Raw genomic sequence first — 19013 nt, forward strand, 5'->3', positions numbered from 1 at the left:
TCATTATTTTATTTTGATTCCCTTTTTAGGCATTTCATAAATATCCTTTTCTTTGAGGTCTATTACTGGAGACTTATTTTGTTACTCTGAGGGTATCATGTTTCCTTGTTTTTTCATGTTTCTTTTGTCCCTAAATTGATACCTGCACATCTAGTGGAACAGTTACTTTTTCTAATTTTTTAGAATAGCTTTCACAGGGAAAGGCTTTTTCTTGTAGATGAGTCCTAGGCTGTTAGCTGGGAATGGTGTGTTGGCTTTGTTTCTGGGTGTACTCAGTAGCATGATCTCCATACAGTCTTCAGCTATAATCTTCATCAGTTATGTTTGCTGTTACCTCAGTGGCCTAGTCTGTGGGTGATGAAGGTGGTATGGTTTTGCTGGAGGCGGAGGTGCCAGGTTGTTTGTTGGGCAAAGAACACATGAGCACGACTGTGTGTTGGTCTCTCTGGGGGCAGAGGGGTGCTGCCGCACTGGCTGTCAGGCTAGGCATGGGCACATGTGGGCCAGACAACTATAGTGCTCTCTCTGGGGAAGCAGAGCTGCCACTAGGTCATAAAACTTTTTTAGCACTTTTTGACTTTTTGACATGACACTGAAAATGTTCATTGGAGCATTTCACATTTTGGATTTTCAGATTAGGGATGTTCAGCTGGTAAGTATAATACAAATATTCCAAAATCCAAAAAAAAAATCCAAAATCCAAATCACTTCTGGTCTTAAGCATTTCAGATAAGGGATACTCAACCTGTAATTGAGACTGGGTGATAAGTACTTGAGGATCAGTTTACTTTTGTCTGTATGTGTTTGAAATTTTCCATGATAAAACATTTTTTTACTCTTTGTTATTACATGCTATACATATTTTCCAATTTTTCATTGGCCTTTTAACTTTAATTTTTTAATTTCAAAGAAAGAAACCACAAAACTTTTCAAAAAAGTGATTTATATATTCCCTTGTCTGTACTCTCTCAAACCCCTTGTAGGCAAACTTGTACCTTGGTATGCCACTGTAACAGCTCATATCAAGGTCATCAGTGGCCTCCATGTTGCTGTGTCCTGTGAGCAGTTTTTCCTGTTCATCTTATTTGCTCTATCAACAGCATTCAGCATAGTTAATGACTCTATTTTTTGAAATACTTTTGTCACTTGGCTCCAGAAGACTACAACTCTTCAGGTTTTCCTTCCACCCCACTGGTGTACCCCTTCTCAGTTTGCCATTGCCTCCTTTTCTCTCTACCTTTTGAGCATTCTGCTTCCCAGTTCTGACACTGGACCTAGTTCCAGAACTCCATACTTAAACTGGATCTCACCCCAGAACTTCCACCTGTCATTTAATTGTCTAATTAGTTGTTCCACCCGAGAACACATCTACAGCAGAACTCCTGTTCTTCTCCCTGAAACACATCCCACTCACAGTTTTCTCTTCTTCCATTAACGGCAGCTCCATTTTTCTCCTTGCTCAAGCCAAATACCTTGAAAGTGTCCTTGATTTTTCTCTTTCTTACTCCATGTCCAGTTTTGCAGGAAATTGTTTTGGTTCTATCATTAAAATGTATCTAGGATCTCACCTTATCTCATTCCCTCCACTGCTACCATCCTGTCAAACCCATCATCATCTCTCATCTGGAGTATTTCAGCATCTTCCTACCTGATCTCCCTCCTTACAGCCTTGGATTTCCCAGAGTCTGTTCTTACAAAGATGTTGAGTGATCTTTAAAAATGTAAGTGAGATTAGTCAGTCCTATACTCAACAGTCCTCCTATGGTTTCCCAGAAGAAGAGCTGAAGCCTTGAATGACTTCACAAGGGCCTATGTAATCTGGCCCCCTGGTACTGTTTGTTTTGTTTTCACACCTCCAACTATTTCCCTCTCTCAGTCACTCTGTTCCAGTCACTGGCCTCCTTGCTGTTTTTGATCTGATAACATGCACACATCCCCCATCCTTGCTGTTCTTGAAACAAAGCCTTTAAGCTGGCTGTTTCCCCTACTTAGAACACAATTAAGTTGAATAGTCCATTGTTTGTTTTTCTTAAATAATGAAAGCCTTTGAGACTGCAGTTTTCTTTGAATACAGCTTTGGTCCCATTCCCCATATTTTATTAATAATACATTATGTTCTCATCTCCATCATTTTCCAAACAATCTATAATTGTACTTTATAGCCTTCTTTAATTTTATTTTTAATCATATAAGTGAGCATAGATTTATTCTCACTTTTTAAACTGCCTCCTTGGTCACACCCTATTCTAGACCCTTCTCTAGAAGTCACTGTGGCAGTCAGTTGCTATAATCTTGTCCATCTCAGTAGCCCATGTGTGCTTTCAGACCTTTGCTGTGCTCCTATCAGAAGGTGCCTGAGAGTGTACGTATAGAAACAAAGAGCTTGATTTGTTTGTGTGGTTTCTTTTAAATCATAAATGAGATCAGGCTGCATGTATTGTACTAGAACTTTACATTTCACTTGAAATAGTTTAAAGATCTTTTAAGACCAGTACATTTAAATCTATATTATTCTTTGAACTGCTTTAAGAAACTTCCTGGTTTTTTAAAACATTCCCCCATTAATGGCTATTTTGATTGTTTGCCATTTTTCTCTTTGTACAAACAGTGTAGCAGTGACTATCCTTACTTTTGCTCCCTGTTGCTCTAGTGTAGTAGAAATTAATTTTTTTTTTTTGAGACATTGTCCTGTTCTGTCACCCCAGCTAGAGTGCAGTGGCCTGCCTCATCATAGCTTACTGCAACCTCAAACTCCTGGGCTCAAGCAATCCTCCTGCCTCAGCCTCCCAAGTAGCTGGGACTATAGACATGCACCACCATGCCCGGCCAATTTTTTCTATTTTTAGTAGAGACAGGGTCTTGCTCTTGCTCAGGCTGGTCTCGAAGTCCTGAGCTCACGTGATCCTTCTGCCTTGACCTCCCAGAGTGCTAGGATTTCAGGTTTGAGCCACTGCGCCCAGAGAAATTTAATTTTACTTTTTGCCCAAGATTTATTTAGAAATGTTTTTCCCTCAAAAAGGTGAATGTTTTAATTACTATTTTTGTTTTACTTAAAGTTTTGTTAATATTGTCTCATTTTTGCATTGTGACATGAGATCACAGCTTGCACAATTCTTCTGTGTGAGTTCTTCTATGATCAGTTGTGTTTGATGAATGCTAAATAAAGGCTAATTTCCTTTTATAGGATTCAGAGTTTAATGCATGTCTATGAAATCAGCCTAATTAATCATATCTGGTTAAATACACACAATTAATCCTCATAGGAAGAAAGTCATGGTTCAGACCTGAAAGTTAGTGAATGAAACTTTGAACTAAGTCCTGGTTGCAAACACTAGAAACTGTTGTGGTTTTTATTCCCCTCCTGAATGGGCCCCACCCAGCTCTAAGAAAGGAAAGCTGACTGGCGTATCATTTTCTTAACTGTCTATATCTTTATTCAACAATTATTAAATACAGTTGGACTTAAATAGGTCCAGCGTCCACAAAGAGTATTTCTTCTAGAACTATAACTCAGAAATGGAAAACTAACATTGGACATATTTTTTTTTTACAGTGTTTAAAGATAATGCTGGAAAAATCTGGCCTACCTGGTAAGCTGTTTACCACAAAGATATAATCTTATCTGCAGCCTTTACTTAAAATTAATTATCTATAAGCCTAATGAAAACTTTTCAAATTTTTCCCCCTCCAGGACTGTGGGGAAAACTTTTTACAGGATTGTGGAGGGGAAAAAAGTAATGAGTATTTCTGTATATACATAATAAATTCTCCTGGTTTAAAGGTACAAGATAAATAAAGCGAAGATCTGTAGCACTTGGAATCACTCAGGTCTTTTATCACTTCACTCATTTATTTTTTGAATCTCACTGATTCAGAATTTCAGTGCATTAGGAATGTAATATGAATGAAAAAAATAAATCCAGGATAACTTGAAGTAGCTTTCTGGATCATGTCAGTAAGCTAGATGAGGCACCATTCTGCTTTCAGTAGAATACTGTGCTGTTCTCAAACTTCATGACAGTGGAAGCCTATGGCTTTGTTATCTGGAAAGGAAGTTAACATGCTCTGGGTACAAGGTGTTCTTCTAGAAGTGTACATGCAGTGTCTCATTTAATCTTGACAGCAGTCCCACCGTGCAGGGGTTACCACCCATTCCCATTTTACAGACAAAGAAACAAGGGCTGAGAAAGGTTAAATGGCTTACCCAGAGTTACATGGCAAGTAGCCAGGTCTCTCTGCTTTCAGAACCTGAGTTCTTTCCACCCTGGGATACTGTCAAATAATAGTGTTCACTTTTAACTTACTGGTGATTTTTTTAAGGTACTTAAATTTAAAAATTATTATAAATATTACTGTACTTAAAACTAGAACTAATGACAAAGAGGATCTGCAAAGAAGAGTATTTGCATTCACAAACTGTGGCCTGTGGACATAAATATGAGACCTATGTTTATTCCTATCAGATGTTTTTGGTAGGTGGGGGGAGTTTTGGGTTTATAAACATTGCTATTATTTTTAATAACTAAGATTTCTAACTTTTGCTAGGGTTTGATATTCATTTATCTATAAGGGCCATCCTGACAAACTCTTAGAACATATTCTGATTTTATTTTTATCTTGATTTTAATTCCTTTATAGGAGATACATGGCATTTGCGAAAAATGGATTGGTGCTATGAAGCTGGGGAGCCTTTATATGAAGAAGTAAGATTATGTTTACACATTTTACTCTTAAAATGATTGAATGTATTTTGTGTTTCATGTATTCCTTCTCTTATTTCCTCTATTTCATGAGAACATGTCCCTGGGAGGAGTAGTTCATTAGAAGGCAGAGAACTTCAGAGAATAAACATTTGAACTAAGGAAAGAATTTGAAGATACATTCTGAATTTTTGACCCCTGAATATTTTAATCTCAGAGTTTCTCTAAGTTAATGATGGTAGAATTCATCTTACCAAGCAATCACTTAGGCTCTGGTGCAAACTCTAGATCCAGTCGAACTCTTAAGGTAGCCTTAGGAATAATTTTATCACAGGGTAGTTGGGATCTGGTTAGTCTTCTTATTGTTGGTTCAGCTAGCATCAAACCATCTAACCTCCCAGTCTAAACCCATGGCCTTAGAAGTAGACCCAAAGTGAAGCTTTGTGAGAAAGCTTGGATAGTTGTAGTCAGCTGCCCTTTTCCCCTGTCTTTACCTGCCTGCTTTCTGTTCAGTAAGACAGTGGCATTGAATGTCAACAAAAGGTTGATTTAAGCAAGTGTGCTGGGGCCTTCCCTTGGAATACTCTGTGCTGTCTGGCAGTCAGTAATTCAACAGAAACAGGCTCCTTTTGAGCCTTGACTCAAGGAGTTTGCCTGTGACAAGAGGTGAACCTCAAAGAATCTTCAGACCATATAGTGTGGCTGTCAGAAGAATACATTATCTCAAATCCCTTCAGCATTTTCTTCTCTAATTCCCAAGTCCATATCAAACAACTCATCTAAAAGCAAACTCATTACCCTCAAAATTGGCTTCTCTTGCCAGATTTGCCATCTGTTTTTCCCACCCTAATCTTTCTCACTAAAACACAGCCTACTCTGCTTACCTTTGGTTCTTCATGTCTCCTTTCTGCTCCAAAGGCCTGTCAGCTTTTCCACTCCTTTCCTGGCCATTCCCACTGCTGAACTCTGAGTTCAAGCCGCCTTTTGCCCCTTACCTAAATTACCACATCGGCTTCCCCTGGGCACAGGTGATTCCCACGTCAGTATGTCATGCTTGGAGCAGCCAAACTGGTCTTTAAAAAAACCTCAGAAATCTTGCCTGGCTCCTTTATTTCTACTCCACATCCCTTGGGTTTGCAGCTACGCTTCCAGTCCAGCTTTATTTCCTGCTGCTCTCCCACTGGTACTTCCCATTCTAGTCAGTCTAGTCTCTTAACTCTTTACAAAACAAGCCATATATACTGTCAACCTTGACTTTGCCCCTGTTCTTTTTTTTTCATGAGAAATTTCTTCTCTTATTTCCTCTAGATTTCTAAATCCAACCTATCTTTTTAGGCTTAACTAAAATTTCATCTTCCATAAATCAGTCTCTCATCATTTCTCATCTCATCCATCTCCCTTTCCTCAGATCTTTTATGATATTTACATCTTAAACCCCACAATTTAATATATAATGCTGTACTGCTAGTCTTAGCTAATTTCCTATGTCTTCAATATCTGCTTTATTATTCATTTATTTCTTGAAAAGGTAATAGAGGCATAGGGTTAAAAAAAGGTCCAATGCTCTGTTTGTTCCTTTCAGAAGTCATAAGTGACAAAAAAGAATTTCTGTATTCCCAGGATGCAACACTGAAAGAACTTATGATATCTTCTGGAGATACTTTGCTTTTAATGGAAGGAAAACTTCCTCCTCTGGTAAGATTTTGCTTCTGAATAGACATTTTGTAAGTAGTAGTTACTGTTTTCTGATTACAAAGATGATGTATTCTCATTGTGGGAAAATGGAGAAATACAGACAATCAAAAGAGAGTATCTAAGTCCTACCAATAGATATATTTTCTTCCTATAAATATTTTTAAACAAAATTAAAATCGTATATAAAATTTTATTTTCTACTTTTTACATTTAACATCTTAATTGATCATAAAATTCAAAAATAATCATTATATCCAAGGTAATGATTTATCACAGTTTAATTCACCTATATCCCCATTGTTGGAAATTTAGTTTGTTTTTATAAATAGTAAATAGTACTTAAGTATAAATCCTTCTTAAAGTTCCAAAGGTAGAATTACCGAGTCAAAAGTCATTAACTTTTTAAAGACCTGATGCTAAACATTGCCAAACTGTTTTCCCAACAAGTTGTACCAAATTTACAGTCCTATCCAGCAGTATATGAAAGGGCTCATTTCACTACTCTTTCATGAACATTGCATATTACTATATTTTAAAACCAATATTTATTCTTTCTTTTAAATGTGGATATCTATAAAGATCAAAGAAAAAAAGTGGCCCAAAATTCCAGTACTCAGGTAACCACTTGCAAGGATATGATTAGAAAATTCAGACAGCACAGAAAGTTATGAAACAAAAAGCAAAAGTCACTCCTACATCTTTCTCTCTAGAGAGAACGACAGTTAACTTATTTTTCCTTGTATTTATCTCTTAGAAAAATATTACTTCACTTGTATGCTGAAGGTAAATATGTGAATGTCCTTTTAAAAGTTTAGATAAAGAGATCATATTCTCCACATTGTTATATACCTGTTTTGCTGTTTGATTTTATTCACTTACTATATCTTGGGGATCTCCTCTCACAGACCACATGCTGCACATACAGACCTCCTACTGTTTACCTTTTCATGACTTCATAGAATTCTATTGTATTTTGTAAAGTGATCTTTAAAGTTAATTTTTGAATAAGTAATACTCATGATACCAAATTCCAAGTATATAAAAAGCTGGGCCAGGAAAAGTACACATCCCTCCTTCTATCCTTGACCCCCAACTACCAGCATACTCTCCCCATGGAAAACTGGTATCTTCTGTCTCCTTCCAGAGGTCTGTACTTTTTATTTTACACATATGCACATGCTCGTGTTTGTGTATGTGTATATACATAGCATATATGGCCACACACACACACACACATATATTCCCTTTTCTTTGCACAAAAGATGATATGCTAGACACCCTATTCTGTACCTGGGTTTTCTCATTAATATTTTATCTCCCAAGCATATGCTGTGTGTCAGGACATATAAAGCTATTTCATTCTATCTAGTAGGTACATAATATTCCACAATATACAGATACTATAATTTAGCAACCAGTCTCTTTTTGAAGAATATGTAGGTTGTTTCCCATCTTTTACTGATGTAATATAAAAACCGTATATGTGCCATTTTGTGTGTATATGAGTAGATCTATAGGATAAATTCCTGGAACTGAAATTGCTTGGTCAAAAGTACCGAGCTATGGTTATGGCCTACTATAATGTAACCACTCTTCTAAAAAGGGACTTTGAGGTTAGGTCATGGGTTTGCTCCCATAACCAATTTGCATGAATGTCTTTGCATCCATGGCTTTCTGTAATACACTAGTGTATCAGAAGGTAAATTCCTAAATGTGGAATGGCTAGGTCAAAGGACTTGCACATTTTAAATTTTGAGAGATGTGGCCAAATTACTCTCTGAAAACTTCGCAGCAGTGTATATTCCTGCCACCAACTTACAAGAGTCCAAGTTTACTCATACTTTTACCAACATAGAATGTTATTAGACTTCCTGGTTTTTGACAGTCTACCAGGTGAAAAAAATGGAATTCTGTTGTTACATTTATTTAACTGAATGGAGGTTGAGTATTTATTAATCTTCCCCAGTGTGATAACTGAAAAATATTCTAATGTGCATTTCTTCAACTATATATTTAAAATATTTTACATGATTATTTTTCACATTCTTATTTTCTGTTGTTGGAAATTGAGCACGGTAACAATAACATCTTTACTCTCTTAACAAAGCTATCAAGGTCCTTTACTAACAAAAAAAAGAGATGGGAATAACTAGCTAAATTAGTAAAACTGAAGTTACAGGGTATGTATAAAGCAATGGGTTTATTTCATGTGGTTTGTATATAGGAGTCCAACTTAGATCAATAGGCTCTTGCTTCTTTATAATAAATGGAATTGCCGTGACTGGTGTATTGTGCCAGCAGTGCTCTGTGGTGCCTAGAAATATTGGTGCAGTGTTTCAGGCAAATGTTTTATTACTGTTTATGTCTCTCATTTATTTTTCTACTAAGATACTTCTAAGCAAAGAACATATTTAGTCCAGTAACCCCAAAGTCTGATTTTAAATTGTTGATTACAAGAACAATAAACAAGTATAACTTATGACAGTTAATAAATCTAACAGGAAAAATAGTAAATTCAAGAATATTTTATGCCATCAAGACAACTTCTCTCTATGGGAGTAAAAGTGGAGGTTCATTTAATCACCTCATTAAAAATGCTTCATTCTTCAGGGTTTCCTGATGGTGCCCATCTGGTGGTACCAGCCTCGGGGTCCCTCAGGACACTGGGAGAGCCATCGGGACCAGACCAGCAGTACTCTTTCTCACGGCAGCGTGTGCAGAGCTGCTTCCACCCAAGGTGAGGACAGAAAGGAATTTCAGCTGCCAGATTGTCATAAAGAAAAGTAAAATGACTGCTTCTGCTCTGAGGCAACTGAAATATTTATTTTAAAAATGTAAGGTTGGAAATTAAAACCTGTTTCTAAGGTAAGTCATTTGATAGTAATAACACTATCCTATTTTTATACAGTGCTTTGTAACCTCTGTAAAACACTATATATCTTATTGTTTATTATTATATCAATCTATTCTTCTTTTTCAAAGATCTTTTATGTCATCTGGCCAGATCCTCAGGGCAGTAGCAGCCCCATTTATTATCCTGTACCAGGGTACTGAGGCTTCAACCAATTCCACTAACCTCACTGCAGCCACGGGGCAGAGACCAAGGCAGGAGTCCCCATCCTGCACATCTCCTGGTCTTTCTGCCTCAACCCCCCAAACCCTCAGGAACTGCTAGGGAATCTTTTCAATGACTTCTGAGAAGAAATATAAACAGAGTACAAACATGTTGTCTTACTCAAAATTCAGTATACACATCACAATGGGCAGAAGTTGCTAGAAGTGAGATGAATTTCCCTTGTATAATACAAAGAGTTCTACTTCATTATAAAGAAAACACAATTTAATCTCTTTTGTATTCATAACTGTAGATGAAAAGAATATATTTTTAGTAGGCCCAACGTGTTAGCTATATGTTTTCTTTTTATCATGTTATACTTAATTATCTTTTCTGTTGCCTTGGAGTATTATATACTTACATTTCTTTTCATCGTTTAAACCTCAGTAATGGAATTAATATAAATGAGTCAAATCCTATCTCCTTATTCTTTGAAGTTTGGATTATATGTGTAGAGTTATAAAATATGTTGAATCAGCTATGAAATTAGCTAAAGTTATTTTGTTGTTGGGTTATATTAGTTCATGTTAATTCTTAAAAATGTTTTAGTGATAGAATACTAGTTACATATCAGATTTTAAAAGCATTTTAATCAGTATTTTCTCCATGAAAGTTAAGAAGAAGGTTCATTTTTGGTAGCATTTCTATATTATAACAAATGGGAAATACAGTTATGTGTAGCTTAACCATGGGGATACATTCTGTAAAATGTGTAGTTAGGTGATTTCCTCATTGTGCAGACATTACAGAGTGCACTTACACAGACCCACGTGGTCTAGCCTGCTACACGCCTAGCTGTGTGGTCCAGCCTATTACTTCTGGGCTACAGACCTTTACAGCATGTTACTATACTGAATACTGTAGTTAGCTGTAACACAGTGGTTAGTATTTGTGTATCTAAACATATCTAAACATAGAAAAGGACAGTAAAAATACAGTATTATAATCTTATGAGACCACCGTCATATATGCAGTCCATCTTTGACCAAAACTTTGTTGTGTGTCACATGACTGTATACTTCATTCTGCAGAATTTCCTAAAAGTGTCTTTAGGGTAGTTTGCTTAAGACACAAGAAGAACTATTAATGCACTTAATTCACTTATGATCTATCTGTAACTTATTATGTATTAGTGTGCTCAGTGACAAAGATATTTAATTAAAGCAAAAATGAGTAAAGATATTCCAAATTTAAAATTTTGTTACCAGCTTTTTTATATTCAGAGTTTTTGATGACCCATCATTTCATTTCTCCCCTTTTTTAAACAAACTTGGAAAGTCCGTCTTATTGTCAAGATTTCCGTCATTCAGTAACATTTATTGGGCATTCATTGTGTGGCACCCACCACAGCGGGCACTGAGGAGATGAACGAGATAGATGGCCTGCCCCCTCTCGAAAATCCTGTTGTTTTGAGGAGGCTGATTAAACACACACACAGAAATGCACACATGCACACATGAAAACGGACAAAAGAGTAACAGCTTGGGATCAGTGTTACGAGAAGGAAACAGGAAGCTAATATAAAGGATACAGGCAGAGTATCCTACCAACGAAATCTTTGAAGAAGGAAAGAATATGGGAAAGAACATTCTCGGTCGATGGCATTAGTGTAAAGTTCCTTGTGGTGTTCTGCCAACAGCATGCCCCTGACTGCTCCCCCGCCAGGCAGTGCTTCCCTCCCCCCGAAGTCGTGAGGGACCCAGAGTCACAGGTTCCTGAATGTAATAATAAATCTATTTATGTATCAAAACATGGCAGTGTGTTTCAGAAATGTGAAATAACTAAGTTTAAAGTTCCTTCTAAGCATCCACCTCTGTCCTTTGGAAGGTGTTCCTGGGAATGTGCCTGCGGAAGGTTCTGTCCTCTATGTGGGAGACGTAGAGATCTCAGAAGACGCTGTGCTGGCGGATCTGAAGTCTCAGGTCAGACTTCTTCCTGCAGCATAACTTAGTGGTGATATGGCTTCTTCCAAAGAGTGAGATATTAATATATTCTTCTATCTCCTTTTCCCCCAATTACAGTCTGTTCTGATATGGCATTTGTCATATGCCATGTTCAGTGGTAAGTACCCAGCAGGCAGCACATGCCCATGGTGCAGACAGCTCCTCGTGGCCCTCATTGACCCCACTCTGACAGGCATGCTGTGCTTTTGTTTGACTCTATCCTCAGTGACTTGCAGCTTCTGTTCATTTTTATTTTATAGGGAAACATGGTTTCTTGAAACATTTGTAAAGCATTCACTTTACTCCTTTATTTACATTGTTTTGTACCATTGTGATCCATGTTAAATGTTGTTATGAAAAGCTGTGTTATCAGTTTCCGAGGAGGTCAGAATATCAGCTTTTATGTTAGGATCCTAAACTAGATATTGTATTGTTTTCTTATCCATTAATATTCACAGAGGAGGGTTCTGTCCAAATGGAAAGGCTGGATTAAGTACAACACAATGTTGAAGAAGCATCTTACCATTGTTGGGCTTAAATGAACATCCCTCTTTCTCTCAAAGGCAAAAATGTGGAGGCATATCTATGCCTGGCACTTGACATTTGGCTTCTGTGTGTCCTCAGTATGTGAAATAACCTTGTGAGAACAAGTGGGAAGATACTTTTTTTCCTTGTATTAGGTTGAAAGATGCTGTTTTAAGATCAAAAAATGGATGGATGTTGTCAACTTTATATGCTTCAACCTAAATATAAATAGGGGCTTAAAGCTATCCATCCCTGCAGAATTAGAACACGCAGTTTGGGCCTCCTGGTTAGAGCCAAAGATTCTGAAATATTTCAGAATCAACAGTTACTTCACTGGCAGAGCAAACATTGGAGAATCGTATTAGCGCTGACGAAAGTTGAAGATGAAGCCCTGGCTTTTGTTAGAGCAGACTCTGCTCTTGTGAATTATAGTCCTATGGAAATTAATTCTAAAGTTCCATTTTTGGAACATAATGATTAAAAATGAGCTTTTGGCTCATATTTAGAAATAGAAAACTTGTTTTTCAAGCTGATTTCAGTGGAGAGGAGTACAAAAATTACTCAGGACTAATTTCATTTAAGAGATGGATATTCCTGTGATCAAAATAGATTTTTGTCATTATCATCACTTAGGACTCTTTCCCTCAGTGTCACTGTGCAGTGCTGCTTTTTTTTCTGAAGCAGTATGTTTTTAAGAGTGCTTTGTAAAACCGTTGGAGAAATGTCTCTTTCTTTTTCCAGGCCATGACGCTGCCCCCTTTCCTGGAGTCTGGTGTTCCGTCCCCAGCCTTCCTCAGAGCCTGGACGGTGGAGAGTAAGCGCCCAGGCAGGCTTTTACGAAGCAACCGGCAGCCGCTCAAGTAGGTTGGGGGGGGGCACGCAGCCGTCCCTCCCGCCGCAGCGCTGGGCGGTGAGAGGGCTTGGTGGAGGGGGACCTGTCTTTTGTATCAGATAATAAGACACCCCATTTCTGGTAATTCTAGGAATGTGAGTTGGGTGACGCTTTTTATCATAAACCCTAGTATGATTTCAGTTTTCCATATTAAGTATAAATGTAGTTTTGAGTATTTTTTCTGTGCTCCAGAAACTGACATTATCATAACTTAAAAGTATTTGGAGTGAAGTAGATAGTGGAGTGAGCGGGTTCTCACTCAGGAAGGTGTGATTCTGCTGGCCCTCCTGGAACTTTGAACTCACGGGCAAGCTGGGCCTGGACTAGTTGTTAGTTTCCTTTGCAGAAAGCAGCCCTGAGGGCTCCTTTCACTTCAGTTCTGATTACCACCCACAGGTGACTGGCTGGAGAATCCAAACCCTGGCCCAACAAAGGGAAGTTTCTTTAGCAATTTGGCCATCTTTACAGAGCCAGACTTCCGCATTTATTAAGAAATGACCCAAGTATGTAATCACCACAGGAAGTATCCTAGTTTTCCTCTTTTTCTAAAAGCTTGAGTGTTGTTATATGGTATTCAGAAAACATCAGAAAACAATCGTTTGCCTAAGAAAAAAGCTTAAAATCGGTAAAAAATTGTTTTAAAAAATTAAATGGCATGTCACTCTATGTTATTTTGTTTCACTTATCAGGGAATATAAACTAGGACGGAGAACAGAGATCTGCTTAGAGCCCCTTCAGAAAGAAGAAAACTTGGGGTAAGAAATTCTACTGCATATATAGGTTATATACACACATGTTATCATAGGGGGGTAGTTCTTCTCTTCAAAAATTTAACAATTTAGGCTAGGCACAGTGGCTCATGCCTGTAATCCCAGCACTTTAGGAGGCTAAGGCAGGAGGATCGCTTGAGGTCAGGAGTTTGAGACCAGCCAGGGCAACATAGTGAGACCCCATCTCTACGAAAAATAGAAAAAAAAATAGCCAGGTCTGTTGGTGTGTGCCTGTAGTCCCAGCTACTCAAGAGGCTGAGGCAGGAGGATCACTTGAGCCCAGGAGTTCAAGGCTGCAGTGAGCTGTGATCGTGCCACTGCACTCCAGCCTGGGTGACAGAGCAAGACCCTGTCTCTTAAAAAATGTAGTCTAAATACAAATTGTATGAGCAGGAGTAGTTTCCTGGATCAAAAGGTATAGACATTTTAAACCTCTTAAAATAAATTGTTAAATTCCTTTCAGGTAAGTTGTCCCCCTGTATGTTCCCCATAGTTTCTGAATATTTAGTCACCTCACCCTCAAACCAACATGGAATCTCGTTCTCATTTGCGCCGGTGCTTTGATTGCTACTAAGGTTGGCATTTTTTCAAAGGCTTATAAACTATTTGTGTCTTGTGAGTGGGTGAATGAATTGTTTCATATTATTTTGCCTGTTTTCCTAATGGGGGTCTTAGGAAAAAAATCTAATGTAATGTGTGTGAACACTTTATATAAGAATGATTTTGACCCTTTGTCACATCTGTCGTAAGCAGTGCCCTTTCTCGCTCTGAAGAGCAGGTGTGCACCACCTCGGGCCTCCCTCGGCTCTTCTGTCCCTGGCCAACCTCCAGGGCACTCTCCAGCCCTTCAAGGAGGTCTCCGCCCCTCATCTTCCTCTTCAGCAGCCTCTGTCACCTTGGCAACTTCGGCATCTCTGCCCACAACCCCCTCAGCTTTGCTGCTGGCCAGCAGCCCCCCACGTTTCAGTCTGTGAGGCTGTGTCAGCCGCGCCCACATCCTCCAGCGAGTCCTTCTCGGCAGTGTCACTCACTCTGTCGGTAGTGTAGCAGAAATACAGCATTTGAAATCACTCATCGTCCCCGCGTCGTAAAACTAACAGTTTTTATTTCCCCTTTTCTGCCTTCCAGTTCTTGTCTGTAGCGTTTACTTCGTGTCCTGTAATAGTCTCTACACGTCTCACTTTTCTCCCCATTGCCGAGTTTCTCTTTCTTCTGCTCCTGCAGTGCTGTGTCTCCCACCTCGCGTCTCTCTTCCCAACTGTAACCCCCGGCTTCTTCTCCCCGCTACCCTGCACAACCCAGACACACAGTGCCCCAAATCCAGAGCACGGCCATCTGCTCAGACCAGCCTCTCATTCCCCGCCCTCTCCAGGGGACTCCGCTGCAGACTCAGAATGCAATCTTCACACTCCTCTTCGTCAGGATTGAAGAAAATCAAAGTGGGGAATAAAGGTTTCCCACTAGTATTCAGGATTTAAGGAAAATCTCTCCTTATAAAAACCAGAAAAGTCGAAGGGGAAGCTTTGCCCACCATGCCCCAGCATTACCGCGTGTGCTTTTCACTGTGCTTGTGTTACGTCTGGCATTTGACTGTTTTCTGGTGCAGCCCCCAGGACATGCTGCTAAGGACTCAGATGCGCATCCCGGGGGAGAGGGCCTACGCTCCAGCCGTGGACTTGGTGTGGGACGCCGCCCGAGGCTGCACTGCCGGCTCCCTGAGGCAGAGGGTTGCCCATTTCTATTCTCTGCCTGTGGAGAAAATCGAAATTGCCAAATACTTCCCTGAAAAGTTCGAGTGGCTTCCAATATCTAGCTGGGTAAAGTTGTGGGGCTTTCTCAGAGAAGTTGGGGTTTATTGGCCTAACGATTAGGTTAACTACAATTTTTCACAGTGATGGGGAATTTAGTAAGAATTTGAGGCTGAGTTTTATTTAAGATATTTCATTTTCCTACAGAACCAGCAAATTACCAAGAGAAAAAAGAAGAAAAAGCAAGACAATTTGCAAACGGCACCTTATTACTTGAAAGATGGAGATACTATTGGTGTTAAGGTAAGTTGAAGTTGTTTAATATTAATAGCAAATTTACCACTTGGACAAGCCATAACGATCAAATGATTTTATAGAAAAGTTTTATCAAATCTTCAAGACGCAGGCCGGGCGCGGTGGCTCAAGCCTGTAATCCTAGCACTTGGGAGGCCGAGGCGGGCGGATTGTTTGAGCTCAGGAGTTCGAGACCAGCCTGAGTAAGAGCGAGACCCCGTCTCTACTAAAAATAGAAAGAAACTATATGGATAGCTAAAAATATATATATAGAAAAAATTAGCCGGGCATGGTGGCACATGCCTGTAGTCCCAGCTACTCGGGAGGCTGAGGCAGTAGGATTGCTTGAGCCCAGGAGTTTGAGGGTTGCTGTGAGCTAGGCTGATGCCACGGCACTCTGGCCCAGGCAACAGAGTGAGACTCTGTCTCAAATAAAAAAAAAAAAAAAAAAAAAAATCTTCAAGACACAGATAATCCCATTTTATGCAAATTGTTTCAGAGAATGGACAAAAAAGAGGGAAAGCCAGCCTGCTTGTTTTATGAGGCAAATAGAACCCCAGTACCAAAGCTGCCAAAGACAATAAAGGAAAATTTAGACTAATTTCACTTATGACCATAAATGTAAAATACTAGCAAGTCAAAACCAGCAAGTATGTTTTAAAAAAAAATACTACTATGTGACCATAGGGTAGGTTTATCCAAGGAATGCAAGGGGATAGCAGTGTCAGGAATATATTATGTTGTATACCATACTGCCAGATTAAAGAAGAAAAATCGTATGGCTAATCCAACAGATGCAGAAAAAGCATAGAATAAAATTTAATATTAAAAATTCATGTTCATGCCTATTTAAAAAAAGGGCTTAGAGCAAATTAGGATAGATGGAAACACCTCAACCTAACATAGATGCCTACTAAAAACCTATAGCAACACACATAGCAAAAACTTCAAAAGTATTTTTATTAGTCAGACCCAAAATAAAGATTCCCTTAATCACCACTTTTATTCAACATTGTACTAAACACATGGCCAATGTAATGTGACCTCCCTCCCCTCAAAGAAAAGTAAATATTTAAAAATTGAAAGGGAGGTAAAAGAAACTTAAAAAGGAAAATACAAAACTTTCTTACAAAGGAGATTGAAGAGACTATCCAGATAATCCACTGGATCTGACAGAGTTCTAAAGGTTCCAGGATCAATATATAAAACTGCAAGGGACCTAGGAATACATCCAACAAAAGATTTCTAAAACCTTCTAGAGACTATTAGAAAAATATTACTGAACAGTATTGGCGCCACGTTTAGGCATGGAGCCATCATGTTTTGTCAGGGAGCCTCACAACAGCAAGACGTCAATTCTTCCCAAATGTATACATTTACTATTAATATAATTCCAGTGATAATCCATAGAGATTACGCTAAAGCAACTAAACAGAATAAATTCATATGCTGGAGCAAAGAGAGCTAAGATATTTTTAAAGAAGAACAAATCTAGGGTCCTTGCCTTACTGAGCCCTGAGACGGATCCACTGCTGTGGTGACAGTGTGTTTCGAGGCAGGGAGGGACAGACAGGCAAATGCAAAGGGACAGGAAGTGCAGACCCAGAACCACACACGGGAAATGGGACAGATATCTGAGGCAATGTTAAAAATGAATTAGTAAGTGGTACTGGGAGAATTGGTTATCTATATAGGAAAATTGTGTTCATAATTTTTATTTAAAAAGGGTTACCAAATTTATACAGGTTGGGTATCACTTATTTAAAATGCTTGAGACCAGAAGTGTCTCAGATTTCAGATTTTGGAATATTTGCATTGTACTTACTGGTTGAGCATCCTTAATCCCAAATCTGAAAATCTCAAAATTTGAAATGCTCCAATAAGTATTTCCTTTGAGCATCATATCAGCGTTTAAAGTTTTAGATTTTGGACCATCTTGGATTTTGTATTTTCAGATTAGGGATATTCAACTTGTGTAGGCTTCAGGCCCTATAAAACGCCTGTCTACCTCTGCTCACACCATATACAGCAGTCAATTTCAGTTGAAGACTTAAATGTTAAAAGTAGTCATTTCATCCTTTAGAAGAAAAGATACGAGAAAGTCTTTATGACTTCAGGTTAAGAAGGATTTCTTTTTTGAGACAGAGTCTCCCTTTGTTGCCCGGGCTAGAGTGAGTGCCGTGGCATCAGCCTAGCTCACAGCAACCTCAAACTCCTGGGCTTAAGCGATCCTACTGCCTCAGCCTCCCGAGTAGCTGGGACTACAGGCATGCGCCACCATGCCCGGCTAATTTTTTCTATATATATATTTTAGTTGGCCAGATAATTTCTTTCTATTTTTAGTAGAGACGGGGTCTCGCTCAGGCTGGTCTCGAACTCCTGACCTCGAGCGATCCACCCGCCTCGGCCTCCCAGAGGGCTAGGATTACAGGCATGAAGGAAGGATTTCTTAAAATAAGAAACAAAACACAAACCATAAAGAGAAGGATTAATAAATTTAGCTGCATTAAAAATAGAAGCTTTTGTTTATCAAAGGAAACCATAAAAAGAGTGAAAAGTTACAAACAGGGGAAAAATACATGCAGTAATATAACTAACAGGTTGTTATCCAGAATATGTATCATACTTTTAACAAATCAGTTGCAGAAAGATAACCCAATAGAGGAGAAATGAGCAAAGGTTATCACCTGTCAGTTCACAGAAGAGGAGAACTAAGCGGCCAGTGAGCCCGTGAAAAGGTGACCAGCTCCGTAGGTGAGCAGGGGTTGCAGAACGCAGCAGAGAGCTGCCCTCTCCTGCAAGACTGGCAGAACTCCGTGCCCGCCCCGCAGGGGTGTAATACTCTGCTGGCGGTTTGGCAGTGTTTGGTACAAAGATGCCCCTATAATACAACCAAGTACTTCTACTCCTAGATATGTAGAAAATTCACACAGATGTATGCAGAGATATACAGACATGTTCAGTGAAGCACTATTTGTAATAGCATAAAGTGGAAAGAACTTAAATGACCCTCAAAAAGGGGATAAACAAAAAAATGTATTGATACAGTGGCATAATACACAGAAGTTAAAATGAATAATCCAGAGCTACATATGCCAATATGAAAATACACCCAAATATTGAATGTTGAAAAAGAAAACAAACTCACAGGAAGAGCATTTATGTACAGTATAAAACCATGTTGGGTTTCACAGAGGATTATGTCTCTAAAGAATCACAGAATAAAAGTGAAGGTGGGAGCAATAGGGTAAGGGAGGGACATCAACAGAAACTTAAGTTTTTCCTTTAGAAATGAAGCAAATACGGGAAAAGGATAATACTATTAATAGCT

General features: G+C 38.8%; 1 protein-coding gene across 6 annotated transcripts in view; it reads left to right on the forward strand.

The window, feature by feature from the left end:
- Positions 1 to 19013, forward strand: part of USP40 (ubiquitin specific peptidase 40) — an 83495-nt gene that overhangs the window by 57541 nt on the left and 6941 nt on the right. For 5 of the 6 annotated variants that reach the window (XR_006736934.1, XM_045559590.1, XM_045559591.1 and 2 more), the window contains 9 exons: positions 3554 to 3590; positions 4639 to 4703; positions 6321 to 6395; positions 9006 to 9132; positions 11338 to 11432; positions 12720 to 12838; positions 13560 to 13625; positions 15247 to 15457; positions 15596 to 15691. Coding sequence is in view for 5 of the 6 variants with exons in the window: in XM_045559590.1 (XP_045415546.1) it covers positions 3554 to 3590; positions 4639 to 4703; positions 6321 to 6395; positions 9006 to 9132; positions 11338 to 11432; positions 12720 to 12838; positions 13560 to 13625; positions 15247 to 15457; positions 15596 to 15691 (891 nt within the window). In the remaining variant the exon portion in view is untranslated. Of the gene's footprint in view, positions 1 to 3553; positions 3591 to 4638; positions 4704 to 6320; positions 6396 to 9005; positions 9133 to 11337; positions 11433 to 11531; positions 12682 to 12719; positions 12839 to 13559; positions 13626 to 15246; positions 15458 to 15595; positions 15692 to 19013 lie in introns of those variants that run through there. The other variant, XM_045559592.1, reaches the window with a different exon arrangement.

This window comes from Lemur catta, chromosome 8 (genome assembly GCF_020740605.2).
Source record: "Lemur catta isolate mLemCat1 chromosome 8, mLemCat1.pri, whole genome shotgun sequence".
Taxonomy (NCBI): Eukaryota; Metazoa; Chordata; class Mammalia; order Primates; family Lemuridae; genus Lemur; species Lemur catta.